The sequence below is a fragment of the Coniosporium apollinis genome, assembly GCF_000281105.1.
Source record: "Coniosporium apollinis CBS 100218 chromosome Unknown supercont1.98, whole genome shotgun sequence".
In the NCBI taxonomy this organism is placed as follows: domain Eukaryota; kingdom Fungi; phylum Ascomycota; class Dothideomycetes; genus Coniosporium; species Coniosporium apollinis.
In genome coordinates, this window is record NW_006913360.1 from 1 (window position 1) to 26910 (window position 26910).

The following is a 26910-nucleotide window of genomic DNA, read 5'->3' on the forward strand; positions in this document are numbered from 1 at the left end:
ATCTATCGCCGCCAGACACTTAATAGACGTAGTCATTTGGAACCTCTCAGTCATCGGTCGCACACTAGCTCTTCTTGTACGACTCATCTACAGAGTGTGGTTCATCTTCAGACGAGCCAACATAGCCTTCTGAAATCTCGTCCTCCTCACTGACTTCGTCCTGATCGTCGTCCTCTACTTCAAGAACTTCCTCGGCTATGCTACTCTCTCCGCCTAAGCCGTCCTCAGTTCCGCCTTCGTGTTCGGCTCCGCTTGACTCGCTCAAAGCCGACCCTGCCTTGTCTGCCAAATCCTTCTCCAGGCCGCTAAGGATCTCCTGCAAGCGTGACTTCAGATGCGGACTCCTGACTTGGCTAATCTGTATCCGCAATTCCGCAACCTTGGCCTGCAGCTCCTCGATAGCTTGCGTCGACCCGTCGTCCTCTGGATTTGCCTCCACACCCTCATTCGACTCCGTCATCTCAACCTCCAGGCCCGCGCCAAAGCACCTTGCAAACCCCTCAGCCATGCGTCGATCCGCGATCGCAAACATCACCTCCTTCACTCCCTCCCAGGTCTCTTCTGCGGCACCTCCCTTACTGCCTCTCTTCCGCTTACCCTCGTCACCCCCACCTAGTAACACTTTCCGCCACGCCCGTGCAACCTCGCCAACCGGATTCCCATACGCGCCGCAGCCCCACGCACACAGGACGACCTTCTCCACCTTCTTCTGACACAGGATCCGCATCACCGCCCTCATTTTGCGGAGGACCATATCTCGGTCCTTGACGCTCGCGTACCTCCTCTCCGTGCCCCCCTTCTCCTCTCCCGCCACTTCTGCCTTCCCACTCCTACCTCCCTCAACCTCGACTTCGACAACATCAGGAAACCTCAACATTCCGGCACTCAAAACATCGACGTACCACCTCCCCCCCTTCCCAAGCTCCACACCCGTCCCCCCCTCCCACCCCCCTCCCCTAAAAACACACACATCAGGACTCCATACCCCTCCCAGATCCGGAAGTCGATAAAACTCATCCCGCAGCGAGGGCAGAAGCGTGGTGCGCATACATAAAAACTCCTCGGTCGAGGTAGCTCCGTTCAGGAAGCCGCCGCCGGGGTGGAGGGGAGAGGCTGGATTGAGGAGTGCGACTCTGGGTGGGGCTTTTAGTGGGGGTTTCGGCGGGGACTTTGCTGGTGGGAGGGAGAGGAGGGTGCGCGCGGCGGTGAGGCAGTCCGCGACCTGAAGTCGTATACGAAGAGGCGCTGGAGGAGGCGCTGGGACGGCAACATTGGTGTTGGACGCGGTGAGTTGGCTGGAAGATGTGCTGGGTGAGGCGGCGGGAGGGTTGACGATCAGTTCGGCGGCGTCGACACCGGCGCGGGCGCGGCGGTCGGAGGTCAGCAGGGCGGGGATCGTTTTGGACGCGGTTGCTTTGGCTGCCTTCGCGCGGGCGTCTTTTCTATATGCTTGAGGCTTGAGGTTGATTACGGGTTCGGTGCGGCCCATTGTGGGTTGAGTAGGAGGAATAGGGTGGTATATTAAGGTCGAGGAGGTTGATCCGGTGAGAAGGAGGGTTGTCGTACCCCTGAGGTCTGCCGTGAGAGAAGACTCTCAGTATCTGGAATAGATGTACATGATGGCGGGATATGTGGGTAGCTTGAGCTTCCCCAGAATTGCCCCTCGGGGAGGGTCACGGTGACGTAGGGCGCCGATTTTCTTGGGCCCGTTCGCCTTAAGATGCTGATGAATTTAGCCTCTTTATAGTTTGCGCATTGAGAGTGTACCTGAGTACCAAGGTACCCAAAGCCCTTTACGTTGTCGATTCGGTGGAGTTTTGCTCGTCGTTGGTGGAGCTTGACACGGGAGCGGCGGGCAGATACAAAACTTCTCCCCTAGCTCCGTAGGGAACATAGGTAGCCAGCGAAGTGTTCGCTGGTCAGGCCAGTGGTAAATAGTTATAATATGGGTAGTAGTATCTGTACAGCTCGAGCACATTCCTCCTTATCCTCAGGAGCCCAACGCCAGGTTTCTTCCCTATCCTTCTCTCACAGACTCTCCCAACGTATATCTTACAACATCGAAGAAGTGCCCCCAGCGCTACTCTGGAGAGAACCTATACATCACCGCCGGCCAAGTTTCCACCTCGCAATCCTCTCCTGGATCTCCGGCCAGCCCAGCGCCTTGTTGCCCCTCTCCTCTCCCTCTTGTAGCACTACAGTTGGTGCACCACTGCCATGCCCTCTGTTCTTGACCAACCCTCCAAACACTTCCCTCGCCACCCTCCTCAAATCCTGAACAGTGACGTCCTGGATCTTGCGACACATCTCTTTCACGCCAACTTTTCTGCCATGCACCTGCACCTGCCTTCCCAAATCCTCCAGCTCGACCATCCGACTCTCCAAATTCATGAGCAAGCTGCTCCTCAGCTGGTTCTTCGCCCTCGCCACCTCCCCATCCTTGAGTCTCGAAAAGCCCGTCTCCTGGCCCAGACTGCCGAGCTCGTGACACATGACATCCAGCATCTGGCCGACCTGGCCCGGCACACAGCTCGCCGCGATGCCGAACAGGCCGCTGTCCGTGTAGCTGTGGTTGAACGCGACGCAGCTCTCGACCCAGCCGTACTGGTTCAGCACGTTGGTGTAGAGCCGGCTATACATGCCCTTTCCGGGGCCGCCGGCCGAGAAAGACCCACCGCCCCCGAGCAGCGTTTGCAGGGTTGCGAGGGCGTAGATGTCCGGGTGGGTTATGGGGAGCGCTTCGAAGGCGAGGTGGATGTGGGTTAGCCGGGGAATCGCTGGGTTGAGCGGCGCGGGTGGTGGGGGAAGGGTGAGCAGACCGCCTGTGTAGTGGCTTGGAGTGTCGTAAGAGGGCGGTGGGAAGTCCGGGGTATGTGAGATTGGTGCTGTATTTATGGAAGCATTCTGGGAAGCGGAGGTGGATAGATTCTTGAAGAAGGGGATCTTGGATAGGAGGCGGGAGGGTTCCTGGGATAGTGTCGACGAAGTCGGATATGGCGGTTGTGTCGTTGTCGAGGCGGGTAGGCTGACGGACGAGGAGGCGGGTTGTGAGAGGACCGTATCTTCGCCAACACCCGTCAGGCCGGGCCCCAGGCTCTTCTGCATGCTCCCGAAATACTGTTCGGTAAGCTTGACGGCTGTTTCGTGCTCTACGCCAGCGAAGGCAACGACCACGCGCTCTGGCTTGTAGAAGGCATCGCGGTAGGCTTGCACGACCGACCTGTCTATCTCGCCGAGTCTCTCCTTCGGACACAGCAGGGGGTTGCCCAACGTGTTGTCCTTGTAGGCTGCCAGATGCACCAGCTCCGGTAATATCAGCTCGGGCTTCGACCAGATCTCTCCGATCTCGTAGTCTGCCGTCTCCAGCTGCTGGTGCACCTCTTCCTCGGTGATGAGCGGGTCGCGGATGGTTTCGGCAAGCATGGCGACTGCAGTGGGTACGGCGGAGTTGAATGTTGCGGACTGGTACATCAGGGACTCCCGCGAGGATGCGCATTGTATGTTGCCGCCTAGTGTCTCTAGGGATTCGAACATCTGGTCTGCCGTCCGGGAGGTGGTCGACTTGAAGGCCAGCCGGTCTATGATGTGGCTCACCCCCCGTAGGTAGTCATTCTCGTATCGTGACCCGGCGTCGAGGTAGACGCCTATGCCGGAGAAATGGCCGGGCAGGGCCTCTGTCGCGACTCGTATGCCATTTGGAAGGGTGGTGATCTGGTCGAGCTCAACGGGATCCTATGTTGTATCCGTGTCAGAAGATGCCGGTCTGGCCAAGATCTTGATCGAAGTCTACCTTCTCTTCTGGTTGCACCACTGTCGCAAGATGTCTGGAGCTGCATGACGATGAAGGCGAAGAGATGTGTGGTAGTCTGCGAAGTGTGCGCGACAGCGCCCTTACGCCCTGTGGCCGCAGCATATCAGGATAGGTAGGTACCCCGTGGGGGGGGGGGAGGGCTCTAAGGGTGCTGAAAGTCCGGAGAGGACGGCGATGGGCCAGGCTCAGATATGGCAAAGTTGCGGTACAGTACAGTATCGCGCACCCAGTACCAGTACGGAGTGCCGCCGCAATGCTCCCGAGGCCAGCCAGTGCAGCCCTACGACCAAGGGACGATGGCGCGTGACTCGCCCCCAGCTGAGACCCCCGGGCTGACTTGGCTACCTATGTATCAGCCTGACTTGGCTATCAGCCTGACTTGACTACTATCAGCCTCACTGACTTCCGCTCTGTTCGAGACAACGGACAACGGTTCTCCGTCTCTGGAAGTGTTCCAAGCTTCTTAGCTTAAGCTGTCAACTCCCCTCTAGTCGGCCGCCGATTATACATGCGCCGTCCGACGTACAGTACGAAGGCTTTTGTCATCCACAGCCAACGTCGCTAAAGCCGAGCGAGCGACCAAGGCGACCCTTATCCCAACTCCACAGCCACTGAAACACTAACACATCTGGACTCCCCAGCACCCACAACGCCCTCTCCCGAGCCATCCTGCCTGCAAGTCTTCCCCAAATCACCTGCCGTCGCTGCTACAAACCATTGATCGGCCTTCCCAGCCAGCTCGTTCTCCGTCAAAAGCGCTGCTTGTCCCACCAACCGCCGCCCGTCAATCGCCCTACCCTGAACCCCTCCGCCACGAACGCCTGTACCGTGCATTGCACAACACAGCCTTGCGCCGCAGTCTTTCCACATCCAGTATACTGTACGGGCCGGTCACTGTCCCATACAGCTTGACCGTAGAGCATGTTCACGACCGCCGCGCCCTCGGCTCCCACGCTATCGTCGACAAACACCACGCCAGCCTCGCCGTCGTCCCCCTCGAGACCTGGCAGGCTAAGGGGCTTGAGCTATCTGAGAAGCTACACCCACAACCACCTCCACTCTCATTCTCCCTCTCCCAATAGCAGTCGACCAGCCCTGAGTAGGACGAGGAGCCAACCCTGGGATAGTTCGCCTACTGCCGACCATAGTCTCGTCCGATCTACAAGCCGTGACAGGCAGCCTGCTCCACCTAGTTTGCAAGCACCAGCGGCCGGATCACGGAGCGCAAGTCAGGCCACAGCCAACGGGTAGGGTTTCATGTACCCGGCAGAAGTGATCCTTCTCCGCCACGATTCCGCAGCGACCATTGACTGCTGCTGACTCGGTATCTCCCATTTAGTAGCAGTACCTCGACGCTCTCTCGATCAACCATGACGAGAAACCGAGCAGAGACCGCCGCACCCCTACTCACCGTACGAAACGGAGCGGACATGGGATCCTCTCTAGACGGCCAAGCTGAATCCTCCGAGCGGCCCCCACCGCCCTCAATACGTTTCATCCCCCACCACGACCCGCGCGCCAGCAGACCCTCCCTCGTCTTCCCCACAATCTCTCGAACCCTGCCAAACGGCGACGCCGTGATCCGCGTAGGGCGCTACTCCGAGCGCGACAACGCGCCCGAAATACCACCAAACACACCCTCAGCCGCTCCTGTGGGCTTCAAGTCCAAAGTCGTCAGCAGAAGACACTGCGAGTTCTGGTGCTCGAACTCGCAGTGGTACATCAAGGACGTGAAAAGCTCATCTGGCACCTTTCTTAACCATATCAGGTTGAGTCAGCCGGGGGTGGAGTCGCAGCCGTACCCTGTCAAAGATGGGGATGTGGTGCAGCTTGGTATTGATTTTCGAGGCGGTGAGGAGATGATCTTTAGATGCGTCAAGATAAGGATAGAGTGTAATAGGGGTTGGCAGCAGAGACTAAATACATTCAAGTACGTCTGTTTGAAATAATAATCCAGGGATCCCGCTCACAGTGCCACCAGCAAATCAACACACGACCAGATCCGCGCCCTAGCGAAAGGCGGGAGAAAGGACAGGAGTAGCGACACCTCCTCCACTCACAGCTCCGAATGCGCCATCTGCCTAAACTCAATAGCAGTAAGCTCCCTCCTCCCTCCCAACCGCACTCTTCAAGCTCCTATTCACTAACCATCTCCCCCCAAATAGCCCTGCCAGTCGCTCTTCGTAGCACCCTGCTCGCACGTCTGGCACTACAAATGCATCCGCCCCGTCCTCACCGGCTCAAGCTGGCCGCACTTCCTGTGTCCCAACTGCCGCGCGGTCGCGGACCTCGAAGCCGACGTCGAAGAATACGACCTGGAAGAAGAGGAGTTCGAAGAACGAGTTGAGGCAATGATAGAGCAGTCGAGACGAGAGAGCGAAGGCGGCCAGCTCACTCCTCGGGCATCGCAAGCTCCGCTCACGAATGGTCGCGTGCAGTCCCCCAACACAGAGGTCGACACTAGTATCATGGACCTAGAGGAACAGATGAACGGGGTCTCGCTCCGGGATCACGACGCAGACGATCTTACTTCGGAAAATGGGTCAGTGACAGTGCAGCCGCCGCTGGAGTCGTTCTCGACGTCGCGACCTATTTCCATTGGCTCGCTGGGCAATGCGCTCGAGCTTCAGCATGTTCGTTCGGGCGTGGAACTTCCTATGACGCCTCGTAATGAGGCTGGACCGTTTGTCTTTGACGGCAGCGCGGGTCGCGGCAGGAGGGAGATGGCTCTTGATGCCGACGATGAAGATGCCTATCCCACGGTTAATGGATAGCACTACCTCGCTGCTGGTGGACACCACGCTTGCTGTCTTGTAGTTAGCGAGTAAGGCTGGGATTTGTGGGATTCTTGTTTTACACCTCGATAATGAGCTATCCACACCACGCATTCGTCTCGCTTGTGCACGCCTTGGCGCCACACATTCTGCATCGCTTCGCAAAACATCATGTTGTTGGCGTTGATCGCATTAGTCGTTGTACGTTCGGGTTCATTCTCATTTAGCGTTCTGGCCGGCGCTTGTTCTGACTTAGCATTGAAGCGGTTTCGGTAGAAACGAATTTGTATGTTCTTTGATACGTCTTTCTTGTCGCACTCTTAGACAGCAGCTATCTGGCTTACCTGGACAAAATACGGCGCTTAAGCCTCGGACTAGCATAAGATGACAGCGTTCGGCGAGGCCGCTTGCTTTGTGCCGCTCTGAGCAAGACACGGATTGGATCTTGTCTTTCGCCGCGATTGTGGGTGCGCGTGTGCCATGCTGCTGAGCTGTATGTGAGGGTTCTGCTGTGGTGTGCTGTGTTGTGTTTATCGTCATCCGCCCTTGATGCCAAGGCCTGGAAACGATGCCCTTAACTGACTTAAACTCGACTACAATGGGGTTGAGCCTCGTGAGGCCGCGATGTCCGATATCTTCCGCTGTGAATAGATGTATTTTCTCTCTAGCAATCACCTTACACAGCACCTTAACTTTCTGTCTTGTTTACCCTTGTGTTCTCACAACCGTCGTCATGAACACCAGGACAGTCTCAGCGGCAATGCCATACTCAAATCTCTCTACATTTCGAGTTCATCAGGTACATACATTTTGTCACCAGAGCCTCCCACAGGCACGCCCCAGTTCCCTGACCCACCAGCAGCAGCGACGCCGCGCCCATACGGTCTGTAGGGATATACGTCGAAGCTGGACCTTTTACTGCGTCTGGAATTCTGGGTGCGATTAATCTAGCCCTGCCCCATTTCGCGGACAGTGCTAGGGAGTAATACCTTGCTGTGACCACCATGGACGTCGAGGATTGATACGGTGATGCCTTTGAAAACGGGAGGCGTGTTTAAGAGAGGCGTAGAGGATTGTGCGATGCCATAATTCCCTATACATGAGTTGTTGTCTTGAAGCACCTGGGCAGTAAGCGAAGCAGCCTCCTCGTTGAGCAGATTCCGCGGAGGGGTCTCGGCTTCGGCACGGAAGTGTACCGGATAGAGGAGGCGTGAGCGCAGCCTCGTAGGCTTCTGGGCTGCGGAGAGGCTGCTAAGTTCTGCCGCAGCTAAGTTGTAGTCGGTCAAATGCTGAAGTTGCGGAGGCCACTTTGTGGTTAACAAGAACAATACTGTTCGACAAAAGCATTTCGTTCGTGCTGGAATGCCATTACTCCAAGCCGAAGGACAAGCAATGCCTCCGTCAAATGTTATATAGCTTCCCGCAACGAGCAACCCATAGCCAACGCCCCACTCATGCCATCTTCAACATCCCAATCGTCTTTCAAAACACCATTTGTGTTCCGCTGGCTACACTAGTAGTCTACGACTTCCACTCTTTAAACGCCTTCTGCCTCTGTCTCGAGTTCCAGTTCAAGGTCCTCGAAATACTGTCGATCCAGTCCTTGCTCTTCCTATCGAGCGGCAAGACGCCCGGGAACGGATAGCGCGAGGCGGACACCGTGACGTAGTCGCCTGGACACAGCTCAACGCTGAAAAGGTCAGTCACAACAACTTGGCCGTAAGATCTATCAGGATACGAACCGTTCTCGCCCGTCAAAGCTTGCCCACGAACTTGTCCGCGCGTCAAAGGGAACGCCGATCCGTAGGACGATGGTATCAGGTAGGATGATAGGCCGGAACGAGAGCGTGTGCGCACATATTGCTGTGAGGAGTATGACAGGGTTGTCCGGGTGACACAGTGAGCCGCCGGCAGCGAGGTTGTATGCCGTAGAGCCCGTGGGCGTGGCCACGCATATGCCGTCAGCTTGTACGCTGGTGAAGTGCTCGTCGTCCCCAAATATCTCGAGACTTGACATTGCTACGCCATGTCAGTGGGCGCGTAAAGCTGAATGCATGAGGACGCATACTTGGATTCGGTCCACGATCCACTACGACATCATTCAGGATATTGTGCGTGCCGTCGGGTCTGTGGGTGTGGTCATCGTCGCCTTCGTCGCCGATGAGCTCTTCGACGAGACTTCGAGTTTTGTATTTGTCTCCGCGTTGTTGTTTCCGCATGACAGTGGCTTCAAAGCGCAGCCTCAGGCTGACTGTAATGCCGTCCTTGAACGCTCGTGTGAGGATATCCGGGAAAGCCCCATAGTCGAATTTTGTGAGAAACCCGAGGGAGCCCAAGGAGAATGCAAGCACTGGGGGCACAATCCGCTGGAAGAGCCAACTTGCGTATAGTACAGTACCATCTCCGCCAAGCTGCGGCTGGTCAGTGGTGTACAATAGCGGCAGAAGACTGACTTACTGCTAAGACGATGTCGAACGTTTCAGGCTTGTAGTGGCACAACTCGTTCGTCCAGTATTTGAGCCGCTTCTGGTATGATGGGTCGACATCGACGAGCGTAGATGCATCAAAGGCCGAGTTGTCCTTGAGGGTCTCCTCAACATATCTGAAACATCCATGTTAACGTCCATGTCAAGATCGCGAAAATGTCGGAATGGCGGTTGCGGAGGCGTACACTGTGTATGCCTTGTCCTTCTTCAGAAGCCACTCAGTGACCTCCCGGGTTTTGCTGATCAAGCTCTCGTCATGCGCCTTGGTCAGGACGAACACGTTCCGCACGTCCATTCTTAGCCGGATATGAGCAAGCTTCTTCGCCAGCTCCCGTATCCCAAAAGCCATGTCCGATATCTGCTTCTTTGTGAGTATCCGCGACTGCGCCAACGACACCGAGTAGCCACTCGGATCCTTGTCCGCCTTGTGTTCTTGCGCCACGTCCTCGCCGTTCGGTGCGTATCTTGGGGTGTAGATGCCATCCTGCTTGTCTAGTAGCGAATGCACATAGCAGTTGGTATGCATGCGGTGGGCCTTGGGCCGTGGACCCGTGGCGGCGACTATGGAGGATTTGCGGCGGTGGGCAGCTTCGGCGTCGAAGACGACCTGCGGCAGTCAGAGGCTGGAGGGCGTTCGAGGATTTGGGAGGGTCACCTCAAGGGCATGCTGGAGCTCCCCGGCATCTGTACCGCCATCGGGCTCACTCTCAGAGCGGAGGTTAACTTGAAGCCCACGGATCATATTTGGGGATGCTGGATACCTTGGGCGTCTCCGGAGTCAGTGCGTCCAGCGGCATAGACTCTTTCCTGTCCATTGCCATATCCAATCACGCTTTCGCGATGATGCCAAAGGTCTGACGGAGCCTTGTACGCGTTATGTCGTCTTGGCGGGGTGCAAAAGGGCCTCAAGCTGACCGGTACGTGACGTTACCGGCTCGATGGGGGAAATGCGAGTGGTAAAAACAGATCCACACTGTCTGGAGGGAGCCGCGTGTGATGAGCTCGAAGGACCCGAGTGTGAGCCTTTCAATGTTGATCGAGCGAGGTCCTAGCCGCATCAAACTCGTTGATGTAATCCAGGGCAATGTTTGATGCACGTCAGAGCGTGAGAACTCACCAAGGCCGAAGATACTGAAATTGTTGCCAGCCTCAGATCAGTGTATGAGCTATTCTGACCAGCTTGAAGGTATTGATGAGACGTTGTGTATAGTATCTAAGTTACTGTTGCTCTGTAGCTGGTAGTAAAACGAGAGTAGTGGGGCAATTGTCCCAGGGCTGAAGTGGGGCTGCACCGTCGGCGTAATATATTTGCAAAATTCTCCACGTCTTTAAGAACAGCCCGGTTAGCTCAATCGGTAGAGCGTGAGACTCTTAATCTCAAGGTTGCGGGTTCGGTAAGTTCACAATTCGAGACCAAGCAATCTTGAATTCATTCTAACATTGACTTCAGACCCCCGCATCGGGCTACCATTATCTTTGCATATCTCTCGTCTGGATATGCGGACGCCTTTCCTTTTGGTCTTCAACCAAAGACCAGCCGGACGACCTTGCAGACCGAATGTGCCCTACAAGTCGCTTGTCTTTTGCCGGTTGTGCAAGTCGTATGAGCCATTGTATGTAGGGAATGCTAGTCGCCCGTGAAGACGCTGACTTTCCTTCACACAGCAGGGCAGAAAGTTTGACGACTCTACTAACAGAGTATAGTTGTCTTCCCGCCCCAAGGTTGCTTTACCACTAATTGTATCATCACGGATATCATTGTCGCAGTATGTATACCTAGTTGACTATTATTGTAGTCCTGTTTCGATGGCATACTTCAGAACCCACTTCTCGGCATACCTGAGTCCTCTGGTGCTATCCCACTCGCCTATGTTGGCGATGAAGTATTCCACAGCACGCTCGCCACGATTTACATATCGATCGCAGCAGGGCTTCGGAATCGCTCGAGGCGGCTGCAGCCGTTCTCATATTGTACTGCATGATTATCGGTTCGGGCCTCCTCGTTGTGCACGCAACCCATAAAGCATGGCTGTCAAGGTCGGCCTCTACAACGTTCCGGTCATACCCATGCGAGAACAACCACACCCCGACTAGCAATCTTGCGAGAGCAGGACTCGACTCTTGTATGCATCTGGTAAGATGGTTATAGGCTGTCAGTGCAACCGCCAGTTCGATTTGCGCTATGTCGTCTGGTATTCGGACATAATCGTATCTATGCTAGGACGTTGACAAACAGACTTATGCGATGACTGGAGATGGCATATTCTGGCAAGGTGCGTGGAATGCTCGAAAGCTCTCCGGCAGAGGTATCTAGCTCGCCTTCTCCGCCTCATGGGAGAACATGTAATGTACATCGGTGAACGCCCCCGTCGGAAAGACATATAGCCACTTCAGCTCATCCTCACTGTCGTTGATCACTGCATGATCCGCATCTCCAGGTATAAACATCGCACATCCCTTCTCAACCGGGTGTTCTACTCCGTTGACCGCAACAGTGCCGCGGCCTTCGAGTATATAGTAAATCTCGGCTTGAGCATGGCGGTGCTGATGGAGACGGCCTGTCCGTGGAGGACAGACGGCTATACCCGCCGACATATCGCTGGTTGGAGTAGAGGGCGTGGAGAAGAGCGTATGCCATGTCAACTCGCCCCGCCGAGAGTCGGAGAACGATTCTGGTGGATTCACGGAGGTGTAGTTTGCAGGTAGGACGACTACTTCTGTAGGTTGGTCTGTGGGAATTTCCATGATAGACTGATTCGATACACCGGGGCTTGGCGACCTTCGATGACTTTTTCCCGGACTTTCGAGGAGCGATGCGGGGGGGCGCAAAAGGCGAACGACTGGAGCAGCGCGCTGGAGAGCCCAAGAGAAACGCTTGATGCAGGCCGCAACGGGCCGGACCGCGCCAAGGATAGCCGCATTTCTTCCCCAGGAACCGTGTAGACGCCTTCCGTTGCGGGGCAGCATACTCACAACAATGCGTAGCTCCAGTAGCACCGGTTGCCTGTCGCTGTCGCCGAGCTCTCTGGTTCAGTCGTCGCAATGCTCAATCACACAACCCCCTCACCCGGCCTCCGGAGAAGCGCTTCGCAGCCCCTACCAACAGGCCGACACCACCGCCGAACTCCCACCTTCCCCCTAACCCAACAATCGCGCCGCAAACCGCGCCGCTGGCCCTCCGCTTCGTCAAAGGCGCCGTCCATGGCGCTATCTTGCTGCCCGTCCTCCTCCACTCGCTTTTCACCGCGCTGGTCGTCTACACCAACTACCACCTCCGCCGCCACCTGGGATTACCGGGGAGTATCGTGCCCAGTCTCTCAATAGTTGTGGGCCTTATGCTCGTCTTCCGCAACTCGACGAGCTATGACCGCTTCTGGCAGGGGCGGAACTGTCTCACGACCTGCCTAACCAGCGTGCGGAACCTGACACGCGTCTTCCTCACCAACAGCGGACGGCGGATCGGCTCCCCCGTCCCCTCCAAAGCCTCGCTGTCCGCACTGCCGAATGAACAAGCGCGAGAAGAAGCACTAGACGAGATCGAAGCCGACCGCGCAGACACCGAGAACATCGTCCGCATCCTCCTCGCCGTCCTCTACGCCATAAAGCACAACCTGCGCGCCGAATGGCAGCCCCCGCTCCCCGTCACCACCACTCTGCCCTCGCCGCCCACTACGCTCCCCACACACCTAACTCACCTCGCCTCCTCAGTTCGGCCTTACCTGACGATCCACAGCCCCTCCTACACCGCGCTGCTCCCGCCCTCGCTCACCAGCCGCGAGGACTCCGGTCTAAGCCTCCCACTGCAACTCTCCGTGATAGTGGAGGCGTACGTCCGGCGGGGCGTCGACCGCGGCTGGTTCAACCACCCGCTCGCCTCGCAGCTAAGCGTCCAACTCTCCACCTTGACCACCGCCTTCGGCGCCATGGAAACGATCCGCACGACCCCCGTCCCCGTGGCCCATCTCATCCACGCGCGGCAGGTTCTCGCGGCCTACGTGTGCATTTTGCCGTTCAGCCTTGTGCGGGAGACGGGGTGGCTCGCTGTGCCGATTGTGGCGCTGCTCGCGTTCACACTATACGGCATTGAGGAGATTGGCAGCCAGCTTGAGGATCCGTTTGGGTACGATCGGAATGATATCAAGATGGATGAGATTGTGGAGGATGTTAGGGTGGAGGTGTTGGTGCTGCTTGAGGAGTGGAAGAGGGAGGGGATGCTGGATTTGAGCGGGGAGACGGGGTGGCGGATGTTTTCGTAAGTTGGGTGGGGAGGGGAAGGGAGGGAGGGGACGTGGGTTGTTGTGTGTGGAGATACAGGAGGACGCGTTCAGGATGATGGGCGCTTTTGGCGCATGGAGTTGGCGTTGTGATACCCCTTCTAGGATTTAGTGTGGTTTTTGCAAGTGTTTCAAACGCCAGAGGACGAACGGCACACAATCAGGGAGAGCACTCGAAGCTATGTCGGAAGCAAGATCTATAGCGGCAGGAGCGTGGATTATAGCTGTCAGTGGATATGCACACCGTAGTCCACGCGCCGTATGCTGCCTGCTGCTCGCACATACTTGAACTCCTCGTATGGAAGCTCAGAGGCTCGGGAGGTCCGCCATCACTCCGACGGTTAGTGCTTTCCGCGAGAGCGCATGGTGTGCTAAACGTTCAGTATCGGGCAATCCATGACTGGTGCTGATGAGGCCGCTTACGGGCTCCAGTGAGGCTGCAGGTCTTTCTTTTCACTTTCTCAATAAGCCATGGAAGCGTGGGTCGAGCGGTACGGAAGAACGATAACCACAATGGAAGCGCGGAAAGCTGGGGAAGTGTTTTGCAAGTTCGACGAAGGTAGTCGATACTTGCCGGATGCCACGACATCTTCAGAGCCAGACTTTGATCACGAGCGGTCTGACCGGATGTCAGACGAGAATGTCGCCAGTCTGAGATGGCTCGGAGGTTCCCGCTACAACGACGGCGTTGACGGCGAGACTAGGCTACTGCTCCTAGTCGAAAGCAGATGCTGAGGGCTCCTAGAGACCATCAAGGGCTGAGCGACCAGTTCGGACTGTTAGGACTGAACACTGCGTGATGATACAGAGGGATAGACACCGCTTGACGGTTGTTTGCTGGATGAGTCGGCGCACCTCTGGGATCTGCTGGATGACCTACAGAACCTCTCGAGCTGCTCTTACCTACACTGTCTTAATTACAATGCTAAAAAGACGAATCTCACGATAGCGGGATTACCTGCATAGGAATAAAGTTTTAACCTAGCTTGTGCAGTCTGTACCTGCGAGGCAACAGACACAAATGTGGAGACTGTCCATGTCATGCAGTCTTCGAAGAACCTGGAAGTGGACGCTGAGAAGAAAGTCAAGGCGTGCGGATGCAGCACGCAGAGTGGGACAGCGGGCTCTTTCGGAGCCCAGACCGAGTAGATTAAAGTCTAGTGCAGTAGCACGCAATTGCTCGCTGCGCTAGAGATGTTATTCCGGACCATGGGCTGCAAAGCGTGTCCCTCTGGAAACAGTCTATTGAACATATCCTGTAGACCCCAACGGTGGAATAACTTACGTTCACGGGGTTGACGCGGCCAAGGTGACTCGGAAGCGTGCGACTGCGACTCGGGCGCGCACTGTGGATAGCGCGGGTAACGCACCGTGCTCGGAGAGCGGTAAATCAGACTTCAGTGTTTTCGTGTCTCCGACTTGGTAAAGGCAAAGCAAGCAAGACACGGCACGAGGCACAGGTTCCGTGAGTAAGATCGCGGCTGCCCCGAGAATAGACTTTACCCTTTGCCGCAGATGCCTTCCACGTTCAGCATTTGCAGATACGATTCCTTGTAACAGTGGATGCAATATGCAGGTCCGTTCGCAAGCCATGACTCTGACGTTGTGATGAAGAAATGATTGGTTTGGATTTGTACCACAAGCACTTGAGAAAACCCACTCCGCCATGAAAGACCTTCTTCGATCAACCCGGCAGGCGTCTTAACGCCACATGGCGATACAACGGAGAAAACACGGGCTTACGGCATTCTGTCGTTGATGCTGCAGACGCAGAAGATGGTGATCGGAGACGCAGAGGAACTCCGTTTGAGCATCCTGTCAGTGGTCAGCTGCATCGGTTCCATCGGCCCGAGGTCTGGTGTGAGAGTCAGAATTAGGTACAACCGTAGTACCTGATCGGTTCGTGTGAACGAGTTGCCTAGGTAAGTCATCTTCCAGGGTGTTCCAATCTGCTCATCGGTCATCAGGAGTACGACGATGGCTGAGCTGCAGTTTCGTATCCCCATCAGCTAGCGGAGGACGGACTCCTGAACGTCACCAGGACGCATGCGTGGCGGTGCCATGTGGCCGGCACCAGATCTAGAAGCTCGACAAGCATCAAGAGGGCGGGCTCAGACAAGCCAAGGGAGCTCCACGAAGCGAGCGATATTTTTTTGGCTTGCTGCACCGTTGTCGTCCGGCTTGACGTTAGCTTGTGCTCGTGGTGATCCTGGCACAAACGGGGTTGCATGGCAAGAAACGGTCCGATGCGGGAATTCGTGGGTAACGGCAAACGCGTTCATCTGTTCAGCTGAGTGCTTTGTCTTTCCGAGGACCGCGCTGCGAGCAGCACGAAGTTTGTCTTTGTGTCCAGGGCTCCCTTCTGTGGTTGATGGACGACATAACGGCTATCTGCGCAGTAGAAGAGCGCCGAATGGAGAATGCAGACAACAGGCAATCAAGCGGGAGCCCTAGAGACGCCATCACTCCAAAATCCATGGATCGCACGAAAGGGGTTCTATGTGGCGTCGCCGAGGGCGTTGTGAGCTTGATAAATGACTCTTGTTAGAGTAAAGCGGACCTCGCTGCTTACCGCGGTTCGTCACCTGCAGCTACACTATCATTAGCTGCCGCAACTGCCTAAGTACCGTATTGTTGCAGGAAGCTGCTTTCATTGGCTGAAGGGCCTTGCGCAGAAGGTGTTCCGGTTATGAGCACCCCGCTGATTCCTTTCCGTGCATGCCCATTAGCAGTTGGAGCTGGAGATTTGTTCCAGTGCATATCAACGATCCTACCGGGCCAGCTGATGGGAAAAGTATCCGTGGCCGGTCTGGGCGAAGGCGTACATGGATCGGATATAATTTATTTCACCAGCCCCTGTATCGAAGACATCATCTCTCGGCACGCCGCGTCCCCTTGCGCGGTGGTTTGAAAGCATGCAGCGTCCGGATTTCTTACGCGCCGACTAGCGCCGATTTAAGGCCTGTTCAAAGCTGTGAGCAGACCGTGTCCTTCCTTATCGCCAGGGTCTTGAATGTTAAACCCCAGGATCACGCCGGCCTTACGGAATGACCACTTGTAGCATGAGCCGGCTGTTTCCTTTTATGGGTCACCTCCTGGACGGCGCGCTGTGGCATGCCATAGTGCAGTATCAAGTAGCAGCCAAGCAAGGAAGCAAACAAAGGACGTTTACGAGACCGGCTACTGGACGAAAGCCAAGGTACTTAACTCCAGTACAGCCCAAGCACCCCGTCCGCGGTCTGAGTACAAACAGGGGTTCCAGCGGCTCGGATGCTTCCAACGAACCCTGTCCTTCTCCAGATCCCATGGGCCAACGCGCCGTCGATCATCTGCGGCAGAGGTGCAAGGGTCGGCTGGTAGCTCAGCCTCTCCATGCCTCGGGAGCACGAAGTTGGGACAGACAGATGAGAATTCGCGGAAGCATGCCCTAGCCCGCCAAGGTTGCTGCATCGTGAGCGCAACAGCGCCCGGCCAAAGACTGCAGACACTGCATGATCGCGCCCCGGGACGTGAGACGGCAAGGGACGAAGTTGCGCATGGCTCAGCACGGCACTTCAGTCTTGCCGTTGGTGCTGCAGAAAAGGCGTACGTCACGGTCTCAGCCCATCAGACTGGCCTTCGCTAACTCAGGCCCCTAAGGATGTTTAGGCGTGCACTGCGCAAGGTTTTTGGCCAACCCCAACGCACCGCAGTGCACGACTCTGGCGGAGATGCGCTCTCGAACCAGTGGCCGCTCCTGCGTCTACGTGTACAGTAGGGCTTCATTATCCCGAGCTGATCAGGTGCTGCGTGGGATTTTCGGGATGGTGTGTACGAGATGTTCAACGCACGATCTCTCGAGAGGCTGTGAGTGTTCCAAACTAGCCATCCGAAGGATTCGCAGTGATTCCGCCGACAAGGCCACCTGGCGATCTCACGATCAGACTCCCAGCCATTGCTCCTTGAGATGGGACATTGGCTGTGATTGGCCGCCGATTTGCCGACCTTGTCGAATAGTTGCGCCTTGGTGCTGCATTATTGAAACTGGTCTTTGCCCCATCGTCCCTTATTGCTGCAATCTTGCTGCGCATCCCTCGCCGTTTATGACACCCACATGCATTGGCCCGGAGAAGTACCAGGTTCAGAGGAAGGCTCCATGACGCCGCATGGACGCAAGCGTAGGGCGTTTCTGGAAACTGGCAAGACCGTTCGGTAAAGGGAAATCGAATCGCGGAGTGATACGCGATCTGCCCCGGCTAGCTCGCTCAGGATGATTCTCAGGATGATTCTGAGGATGATTCTTGAACCGAAAGCCAACAGCAAGCTTCCGCAGCTCCTTCCGCCTGGCAGCCCGGTCTTCCAGCAAGATCCTCTGCCCTGCTGTCACAGACTGGCCCAGTAGTAGCGAGCGCCCCAAGACACCCTGCTCTGCTTCATCATCCCCACCGTATGATTGCGTGGACGCTGTGTACCTAGCCAGCCACTCCCTACAGCGTCCAGCACGAATGCCCTAGCGGCTAACGCGGAGGGTCGTCGCTTCTTGGAGCTCCGAGTGTCTATGCAAGATCGGCCTTTGTCCCAGGATCCGGAGGCGCGCGAACCCCCAAACTGCTCGCACTAAGATTCGCTTGACCGCCTCTGCAGCGATGGTGATGGTGTTGCAGGCGCTTCCACCACTCTCAACCAGGGCATGCAACGGCCGGCGTCTCCTATTCCTCGTCCTGCCACCACCGCCAGAACGTGGTGGTTTCGTCTCCCGTCTTCAACCACTTCCACAAACGGTGTGGATCTCCGTTGCGCCATGATACATACCCGTGTCATCAGCCGTGCGCATGCACCTTCACCCAAAACCACCTTACCTCGCAGGATCCACCTGCCGCAGGTTTCTTCGCACTCTGGCGCTTACGGAGTGCCTGCTAGCTCCAGCTCCGGTGGCATTATCAATATGGCTTGAAGATCAACATGTGCACTTCAGCCTCGAACCATGCTCCTCGCTCCACACCGGCCCTTTGGGACGAACAAACCGTCCTATTGCCCCTACTTGGACTGCCCCTGCCAATCAGGCGCACCGAGTGGCACTTGTTACAAGCTATGAGGAATAGAGGCATGGCCTAACATGCACCACGTCCTTGAAAATTCCATCGAACAGTAACCTCGCTCGGCAAATGTCCGTCGTCCTTCGGCTACATGCAACATCAGTTGAGTCTTATGTCTAGGCTGAAACCTTCTGAGAGCGACTGTAATTGCCTCTCTTCACAGTACAACCCACATTTCTGTATCCACCATCGACACTTCCTCACAGGTCCTGAGCACGCAAATCAGGCACAATGACAGCCCCTCTAGATCAGAGCGATGACCCTCCGGTGCGTGACATTTCGACCCGGATGGCCTTATCGCAGCTGTCGCGCAGGCATTCTCGGGGTTCGGGCTCGTACACAGCTGGTCAAAGTCGGCGTTCCGCACGGGTAGAGAAACCGCGAAGCAGTCACAACAGCCCAAAGGGTCTTGAGAGGAGGAGAACGACCACAGCTGTAAAGCAGCATGTGACTCTAGACGACCACTACAACATGATGTTTGGGAACGGGCCTGTACAACATCAAGACAGCGCGATGAGGGCTCGAACATATACGACCCGGCCATATAGCTGGCATCCTGCAACCTCGCAGTACTCGGAAATCCACATACCGAATATCAACGACTCATTACCACTTCTGCCAACCATGCAAAACCCCGCGCATTTCCAGCATGACTTCAGCTTTGGAACCGGTCCTGATCTGAACCTAAGTAACAACCAGGATTGGGGTTATTTTGATCAGCGACAAGGGTCAATGGGTTCTGAGCAATCGCTGAGCAATCCTTACACAACCATACAGTCTCAGACTTGGACTTCAGATATGGCGCAACAAGCACCCACCTATGTGTATGCGCAGCAGCCAACCTCCTTTCCTCGAACTTATTCGTCGGATTGGCCGCTCCACTCCTGGACCCAGCCAGATCAGTCCCACACTCCAGGCGAAGAAGCATCGCCGAATCTTCTCCCAATACAGCGACCGATCGACGATACGAACATCATCATGCAATCTCCAGGCCACTCCGAGGGGAACGACACCGGCAAGGAACTCGTTGGCATGGGCCTCTATGACTTGCCGGACAGCTCCCAGTCCTTTCTCCTCACCGGTGCACAACCGAGCACCGGTAAAGGACTGAAATTGGAAGAAACGTTTCAACCGCCGGAAGCGGACGAGGACGACGAAGATGACAACGTAAGCTCAGACGATGAGAGCCCGGATGAGCCGCCAGCCGCTCAAGACCAGCCATGGGCTGTGCAGACTGGCAATCAGCTGATGCCGGATCTCTCTGGCCAAAGCTTCTTCTTTGACGATGACGAGACGTACACGAACGAGTGGTGGTACCCACCCTTAAAGCAGTCTGCCGCGCAGGGCACGAATTTCGGATATGGATGGTTGTAGAATTTCTTTTCCGTCCCTGGGGATGGCTGGATCTAGACTCAGGCTTGGTTTGGATTTTTAGAATAGCCCTAGTGTTATGTGGGGTTTAAGATCTTGAAGGCGTTCACACACGATACCCAATGCTGTTATTAGCATTATCCTTGGCTGATGGTGGTGGGACCGGCCTATTCTCCATAGAAGCATTGACAGATTAAACAAGCACTGACTATGGACTCTTTTGACAAATATCGTGAGGCCTGGTCGAGATCACACGTTGGGAGGCTGACACTTGAACCACACCGAAGTATCACGGAACTCCAGAACGAGCAAGCCGGCGGACCAAAACTTAAGCTTAACTTGCCGAGCACGTGATATTAAATTCTTGACTTCAGAACTTCCCGCATGCGAACCTTGCTTTACTATGGTGCAACTAGGCCTCACGCCATGGCGGGATGTATCTGAACTGCTTGTCGTCCGTGAGCGATTCTATCCGTCCGGCCTCGCTGGCAATGAAGACCGACGACAAACGGCCGAGCTGCGCCGTGCAGTTGACTTGGTGCGAAAGATATACCTCTTTATCCTGCAATCCTGCTCTAACGCTTGCATCAGACCAATGTTTGGAAGCTAAGAGGACATGTACCGCATGCTGTCGAGTCTACGGCTCTACTGGTTGATGCGATCCTCCATCACGATGTGGCAAAGAACTCTGTATTCGACGTCCGCGCCGTCTACAGTACTGCATTTGCCAGGTAACCCCACCAGAAAGTTTCCGTAAGGGCAGAGGCTTACTGCCGTACCAGGTTTGTCACGGGCTACTGTGACACGCAGCAAGGCAGAGCATTCAAAATGTCTATGTTCGACATGGCAGAAGAGCTGAACATGCCTACGCACTTCGTCGACATGCGCCATGAGATCACGCACTCGCACCTTCCGACTCTGCAGCGCTTGCAGATTGTCACTGGAGAAGCGCTCGCTTGGCTTTGGGATGTCTACTGGTCGACGCTGGACAGGTCAAAACACAGTGCAACTGATGAAGACAGACCCCGAGAGGCGACGCATATAGATGTTGATGCGCTCAGAGAAGAGTTCCGTGTCATCCTCAAGAGTTACGTGAAGGAACGTCGGACCGAGTTGAAGAAAGATCCAGTGACGAAACATGTCAACAATGCCTGTGAGCCTACTTCGAAGAAATGTATCGAGCTATGCGAAACCCGAGCGGGGGCGCTTCAGGTGCTGGTGACTGTCCTCGTAGACGACAGGCTGATCATTCCATCCGACAAGACGTGAGTCTCGTCTCCCTTATTGCTGTTCCTTCTGCTTACCAGGCATCGATAGGATCGGCAGCAGTATGGCAGGCGCATTCGTAGTCTGGAACGGATTCCTCACCGCCCTAGCCCTGCGTCTGGACAAGTTTTTGGAAACTCTGGTACTCTACTTGGTCAATTATCTGGTTCGGCCTTCAGACTCAAACGCAGAAAACGATGCTCGCCACGAAGCTATGTACAAGTGGGTGTTAGATATACTTCTGTGGCGCAGCTTGGAGCGAGGTCATCGGATAGCTGTCAGAAGCCTCAAAAGATCCGTCGTTGAGACCTGCATCCTCAATCCCGATGTTTGGACTCTACGACTTGCCGGAGAACTGATCCAGTTTTCCGATGAGGACTTTCAGGAGCAATGGCTGCCTGCGCTCGAAGCATGCAAGCTCTCATTCGGAGACCCAGAGGATGAAGACATAGCGGACGTTGATAGCAGTGCTCATATGAACTCTGTTGCTAGCAATGGCGATGGGGATTTCACAGAAGAAGCTAGAGTTGCAGACGTATCCGAAGAAAAATTCGCACCTTCCGACAGCGCAGCGAAGCACACTCGCCCAGGATGGCACCTGTGGCCCGGTTTCTGGCTCCCGACTCCAATTGGTGTGCTGCCTGGTAGCTCATGCGGGGGTCAATAACTCGGTCAAGAATAATCCGGGAGCAGCATGCTCGATGTTTGGGAAATATTAGAGGCTTAGATGCCGCAGATATTTGATTTTGCCGGAGCTTCTACGGATTAGGTGTCTGAAAACTGTGTGCCGGTTTCTGCCCGGGACAGTCCGCCCATTGCAGAACACGCAATATCGGAGAGTGACCCTTCAGGTTGGGCACCGGCTGGCCGCTCGAACCCTCATACTCTGGAAAAGGTTAACGCGTCTTTGAGATGATCGATGTGGATCGCAGACTGCAGTAGTATGACATCCGCATCATTTCTGGGGCCTGAGCTTGACGAAGCCCAGGTAGCAACATCCCTATAACGGGCTCTACTTTCGGTCCCTCGCCCACTGCTCTCGACAGAACGCCTACAAAGTGCGCTGATAAAAACCGGCCGCTCCAAGCCTTGTGATGTGACCACCGCGCCAAAGCCCTCTTCGCCTCCCCAAACCATCCGAAGTCCAAATATGTACAATAAGATAGTACAAGCTAGCGTAGACGAAAGGCTCACACGGGGTCAGAGTTTCTCTTTTAGAGGCTTCGAAAGGACACGGTCCTCTATCCGGCGCATTATTTTATTTGTCTGTTCTGCCAGACTAAGTGTCAAGACCTGCGTGAAATGTCAGCACTCAATTCCTCACCAAATCCCGCCGCGTTGCAGAGCAACCCAAATAAGGCTTACCGTATGCGGTAATATCCTAGCCAAGTGTGCGAAGAACCCCTTATACACGGCCAACACCCCCTCCGTCTTGATAGTACGGAACAAGCAGTCAAACGCGCCGCTGTACAGGTTCCCAGTCTGGTTGTACATGCGCGACATGACCGTATCCGGCGGATGCATGACGCAGCAGACCACGACTCCGCTAGCCGCACTGCTCGCAAGATGCAGCGCCGGGCCCTCCTCCATGCCCAGATGCTTGACCAGCCGCCTTTTCGCGAAAAAATAAGTGGGCAGCTGCACCGAGCTGCCAAACCCTGTCCGCACCATTGCCGGTCCCACGCCGCGATACAGCCCCTTAACGCCTTCGTTCCGGTAGATCGTCGACAGCCCGTCCCATGCGCTGCGGTAGTGGTGCTGCGTGCCGACGGGTAGGAAAGGGGAGTAGGATTGCAGCCGCGTCTTTACGAGGAAGAAGGGCGAGCCGGCCGCGGCGCCGAGGATGCCGGATGCGGCGCCGGAGAAGATGTTGACGCCGAAGGACTGTACGTTGGGATCTTTGAAGAGGGCGGTGGTGAGGCTTTTGCGGAGGGGCTCGTAGAAACCGAGGCGGCAGCCGTTGAGGGTCATTTGGTAGATGTACTGTGAACAGCGCGCCCTCCGTTAGCGTGACGGCTCCTTGACTGCCTTCGAGCTTGTAGCTGGGCACAAGGCGTACTCCGCAGCTCAGCCCTCGTAGTAGACCCCTCATCCCTTCATTCTTCAATATCACACTTGCACCGTGTAAGACGCCTCGGTATAGTCGGGGCGCGTCCTTCTTCGACTGTAGCTCCCCCTGGAGCTGTAATCGGATTTTGACGGTCTCGAAGCTGTGCGTGACGGTGACGGCGCCGCATCCTGCGATGCCGCCTGCAATGAAGGAGCTGAGCAGAAATATCAGCCGAGTCCATCCATTCGAGGTTCTGCTGCACCGGCGCATACCCTATACCCGTGGACATTTTACTCCCTGCCCACGCGCGGGCGAAGTTGTGTAGCTACAGCGGCGCGGCAGTGGGTTCACAATTGAACGGCGTTACCAGAGAAACCTGTGATGAGAGAGAAATGCGCCAGCGACCTAGATTGAAGTATTAGAGTAGTTGCGAGCTTCATAAAAATGTTGACCGGGAAGCACTGGGTATTGACGGACTTAGAGCTGCCGAGACCGGAGCAAAGGCCGGTTGAAAATCGGCGAGGGAAGCTCTGATGAGAACCCAAGCTCTGCGAAAACACCAAACCCGGCGGGCGGGATACGTTTTCCGCAGTAGCAGTAAACCTCACAAGCTGAAACCGTTCTAAGCTATGCCAGGACCCCGCCCGCACACCTGAAGCCTCCGCCATGGCCGCCGACGCGACACCACCACCGCCTCCACCTCCCGCAGGCAAAGATGCGCCGAGCAACAAAATCAGCGACGTGATAGCCAGCTTCCGGCCCACTCGGCGCTTCAAGCCCGAGAAGAGCACGACGTCCGTAACGTCTCTGGACTTCGACGACTCCGGCGAGCTCGTAATCGTGGCGCGGGACGACGACACGCTGCAAATCTACAACTGCAAGGAAGGGAAGCATGCGAAAGAGCTCAAGAGCCAGAAGTACGGCGTGCACCTCGCGCGCTTCTCGCACCATGCGCAGAGCATCATCTACGCCAGCACCAAAGTCGACGGTACGTGCCCTGCAGTTCCAGCTCATAACAGACAGCGCAGCTGATATCCCATCCGACAACAGACACGATCCGCTACCTCTCCACCCACGACAACTCCTACATCCGCTACTTCCGCGGCCACACCGACACCGTGACCTGCATTACCGTCTCCCCCTCGACCGACCAATTCCTCTCCTGCAGCGCCGACAACACAGTGCGGCTCTGGGATGTGCGTTCCCAGCACAGCCAAGGCCACCTCAAACTGCACGCGCCCTACCTCGCGGCCTACGACCCCTCTGCCACCGTCATCGCTATCGCATCTCCGCCCACTCAGTCCATCATGCTGTATGATATACGCAACTACGACAAGCCGCCGTTCGCAACGTTTGATCTGCAGAGCGACGAGCAGCGCTACACCCCCCAGTCGACCGGGCACGACTGGACACGTCTCGAGTTCTCGAACGATGGGCAGAAGATCCTGATCGGCACATCCGGGCCCGGCCACTTCGTGCTCGAAGCCTTCGAGGGCGCCTTGACCCATTTCTGCGTCCGAAAAGGCGGACACTCTGGTCGCAAAGCGCCGGGGGACTTCTCCGCGAACGGCGTCGCGGGACAGGGCGATATGTGCATCACGCCGGACGGGAAGTACCTCGTCGGCGGGTCTGGGGAGGATGGTCTGCTGGTGTGGGATCTTAGCGCGGATCCTGCGCCGGATAAGGTGCTGAGACCTTTTGCGGAGTTGCCAGGGCCAGGGAAGGGGGCGGTTGTGGGCTATAATCAGAGGTTCAATATGTTGTGCTCGGCGGATAGGGAGTTGTTGCTCTGGTTGCCTGATCCAGATTCTGTCGGATAAGAGGATGTGGGATGCGTAGGAAAAATTGATATGTTGGATGGATGCTCGATATCTGGGAGAACTCGCTATGATGCCTTGCATGGGCTGGCGTTGCGGTAAAAAAGAAAAGCAAGGGCGCATGGACGTGAGGATCTTCAAGCGCTGAAGATGACGAATCACATTCAAGATCGTGGCATATGAGAACACTACAACATCGAAGTACTCGTTCCACAGCGGTCCCATACTCGACACTCGACACTTAGCTGGTGTATATCTCCTCGCCAATCTTTCCGGCTCGATCAGCAGCGATCTCGCACATAGCCTGCCGACATCATCAGCATAGGTTCCAATCCACGGGACTCCTCCGATGTTTAGGCTAAAATCTGAGTACGAACTCACCCTAATCGCCTCCCTCCTCTCCGCCATAACATCACCTCGCTTAATCCTCTTCTTCATGTCCTCCATGATGACCTGGCGACTGCGACCGTTCACAAACACCCTACAAAGTCCGGAGTTAGCAGTAGCCACCAACACCCACCCCTGTTTCCCCTTTCCAGCCAGAAAGCGGTCCGCATACACATATCTCAGCCCTGGAAACACTTCCTCATAATGCCCATTCAACCTCGCCAACTCCCTCCCCACCTCTTCCTGATCCCCATCCCCCCCATCCCCCTGCACCCCTCCCCCACTCTTCTCCGCAGCTTCCATAGCCGCTTGCTCCCCCCTCGACAACGCACTCTCAACCTTCTTTTCCCCTAGCCTCGGGTGCGCCCCTAAAATTTTATCAAGCCACTCCGTGTCGCTCGTGGAGCTCGACTCGAGGAGGTCGATCAGCTGGACGCCGACCGCGGCGATGAGGTCGGGGTAGGATTGGAAGGGGGTCGAGCGCAGGATGGGGAGGGAGAGGGTGTGCAGGGGGACGGAGGGCTCGAAGAGGGTGTCGAGGACGCGGGTTAGGGTTTCGATTGGGGCGGAGGGGAGGGTTGGGGGGAAGGGGAGGGGCTGAGGATCCGCCATGGTGGGATAGGGGTGAGTTGGGTGGCGCTATAGTGAGTGGAGGGGAAGTTTGGGTGGTTGTGGTCGGGTATCTGAGCAGCGTAAGAATCAGGTACAGATTCGATAGACAAGTAATGGGAACAATAGGCAGGACAGAGCGAGAGAAAGATGCATGCGAGAACGATCATAGATAAAGGCCTTTGCTGAATGGCAATAGAGCGGGTGAAATATTCTCTACGGTGAGCTGGCTTCGGAAAGCGGCTGCTTCCGATGCTCGAAGGCCTCGCCAGGAATTTGAGAGCGTTCTCGTGAACAAGTTCTTTGGAAGCTTTCGAGTGAATCCGCCATATCGGATTAGTAATCGATTAAGACTCTGAGGGTAGAGAGGGATGGTGGCAGATGAAACGATGAACACGTGACATGGTGCTTTCGCCTTCTTGGACGGCATCCATTGCTGGACGTCAGCTTGGATGTAGATGCCACTCGGAGCTCATCGTATAATCTCAGTGGCACAATAGTCAAGAACGTTGCGACGGGTAGAGCGGGAACAGGACCAAGCTATCTGTAGAGTCTTTTACCGGGGACACACCACCGGTTCAAGGTGTCATCCCCACAGTCCTTCCGGTGCATGCAGCACGTCGTACCCGGTTCGGATTACGTAGACAAGACGGAGCACTGCAGAAAGCATGCTTGACGCGCCGGTGACACGCTCAAGACAGGCTGGAGACTTGATCGCTGCACGGGAAGACTTGAGATAGCAAGCAAAGAAGCGGTAATGTTGAATCTGACGATCACACTAGAAAGCAAAGGAAATTTACAGGACTGAAGGGCCAGCGGCGTACCAGTTGTTGAACATGGAACCACCCTGTCAAGGCTGTGTTGTTGTGATACTTGTGAAGCTGAGCACACCGAAGTCGTCGAGCGCATAGGTATCAGCGACACACCAGCAGCGACCTTGTCTGAGGAACGGGGATCCGGGTGAAGACTTTCGCCGGTCAGGGGGGGGGG

General features: G+C 55.9%; 11 protein-coding genes and 1 pseudogene across 12 annotated transcripts; 6 read left to right on the top strand and 6 right to left on the bottom strand.

Moving 5' to 3' along the window:
* Positions 1-64: 64 nt before the first annotated feature.
* Positions 65-1489, bottom strand: W97_09245 (uncharacterized protein; the record flags this gene model as incomplete). Its single annotated transcript, XM_007787107.1, has 1 exon — positions 65-1489. The coding sequence occupies one exon, from the start codon at positions 1487-1489 to the stop codon at positions 65-67; it is 1425 nt and encodes a 474-aa protein (XP_007785297.1).
* Positions 1490-2103: 614 nt separating this feature from the next.
* Positions 2104-3913, bottom strand: W97_09246 (mitochondrial processing peptidase; the record flags this gene model as incomplete). Its single annotated transcript, XM_007787108.1, has 2 exons — positions 2104-3732; positions 3791-3913. 2 exons carry the CDS (start codon positions 3911-3913, stop codon positions 2104-2106), a joined length of 1752 nt encoding a protein of 583 aa, XP_007785298.1.
* Positions 3914-5181: 1268 nt separating this feature from the next.
* On the top strand, positions 5182-6585 carry W97_09247 (uncharacterized protein; the record flags this gene model as incomplete). Its single annotated transcript, XM_007787109.1, has 3 exons — positions 5182-5741; positions 5793-5907; positions 5977-6585. 3 exons carry the CDS (start codon positions 5182-5184, stop codon positions 6583-6585), a joined length of 1284 nt encoding a protein of 427 aa, XP_007785299.1.
* A 1521-nt stretch (positions 6586-8106) lies between these two features.
* On the bottom strand, positions 8107-9813 carry W97_09248 (uncharacterized protein; the record flags this gene model as incomplete). Its single annotated transcript, XM_007787110.1, has 6 exons — positions 8107-8275; positions 8328-8604; positions 8654-8996; positions 9043-9187; positions 9257-9678; positions 9727-9813. 6 exons carry the CDS (start codon positions 9811-9813, stop codon positions 8107-8109), a joined length of 1443 nt encoding a protein of 480 aa, XP_007785300.1.
* Positions 9814-10408: 595 nt separating this feature from the next.
* On the top strand, positions 10409-10481 carry W97_09249 (annotated as a pseudogene). Its single transcript has one exon. The product of its transcript is annotated as a tRNA-OTHER (tRNA).
* Positions 10482-11381: 900 nt separating this feature from the next.
* On the bottom strand, positions 11382-11816 carry W97_09250 (uncharacterized protein; the record flags this gene model as incomplete). Its single annotated transcript, XM_007787111.1, has 1 exon — positions 11382-11816. The coding sequence occupies one exon, from the start codon at positions 11814-11816 to the stop codon at positions 11382-11384; it is 435 nt and encodes a 144-aa protein (XP_007785301.1).
* Positions 11817-11855: 39 nt separating this feature from the next.
* On the top strand, positions 11856-13327 carry W97_09251 (uncharacterized protein; the record flags this gene model as incomplete). Its single annotated transcript, XM_007787112.1, has 2 exons — positions 11856-12010; positions 12106-13327. 2 exons carry the CDS (start codon positions 11856-11858, stop codon positions 13325-13327), a joined length of 1377 nt encoding a protein of 458 aa, XP_007785302.1.
* Positions 13328-18651: 5324 nt separating this feature from the next.
* W97_09252 (uncharacterized protein) lies at positions 18652-19794 on the top strand (the record flags this gene model as incomplete). Its single annotated transcript, XM_007787113.1, has 1 exon — positions 18652-19794. The coding sequence occupies one exon, from the start codon at positions 18652-18654 to the stop codon at positions 19792-19794; it is 1143 nt and encodes a 380-aa protein (XP_007785303.1).
* Positions 19795-20194: 400 nt separating this feature from the next.
* On the top strand, positions 20195-21724 carry W97_09253 (uncharacterized protein; the record flags this gene model as incomplete). The annotated part of the gene is made up of 4 exons (XM_007787114.1): positions 20195-20329; positions 20383-20522; positions 20574-21056; positions 21109-21724. The coding sequence occupies 4 exons, from the start codon at positions 20195-20197 to the stop codon at positions 21722-21724; spliced, it is 1374 nt and encodes a 457-aa protein (XP_007785304.1).
* A 533-nt stretch (positions 21725-22257) lies between these two features.
* On the bottom strand, positions 22258-23396 carry W97_09254 (uncharacterized protein; the record flags this gene model as incomplete). Its single annotated transcript, XM_007787115.1, has 4 exons — positions 22258-22350; positions 22423-23040; positions 23117-23321; positions 23380-23396. The coding sequence occupies 4 exons, from the start codon at positions 23394-23396 to the stop codon at positions 22258-22260; spliced, it is 933 nt and encodes a 310-aa protein (XP_007785305.1).
* A 377-nt stretch (positions 23397-23773) lies between these two features.
* Positions 23774-24927, top strand: W97_09255 (uncharacterized protein; the record flags this gene model as incomplete). Its single annotated transcript, XM_007787116.1, has 2 exons — positions 23774-24095; positions 24158-24927. The coding sequence occupies 2 exons, from the start codon at positions 23774-23776 to the stop codon at positions 24925-24927; spliced, it is 1092 nt and encodes a 363-aa protein (XP_007785306.1).
* A 238-nt stretch (positions 24928-25165) lies between these two features.
* W97_09256 (uncharacterized protein) lies at positions 25166-25923 on the bottom strand (the record flags this gene model as incomplete). The annotated part of the gene is made up of 3 exons (XM_007787117.1): positions 25166-25228; positions 25306-25405; positions 25445-25923. The coding sequence occupies 3 exons, from the start codon at positions 25921-25923 to the stop codon at positions 25166-25168; spliced, it is 642 nt and encodes a 213-aa protein (XP_007785307.1).
* Between the last annotated feature and the right edge of the window lie 987 nt (positions 25924-26910).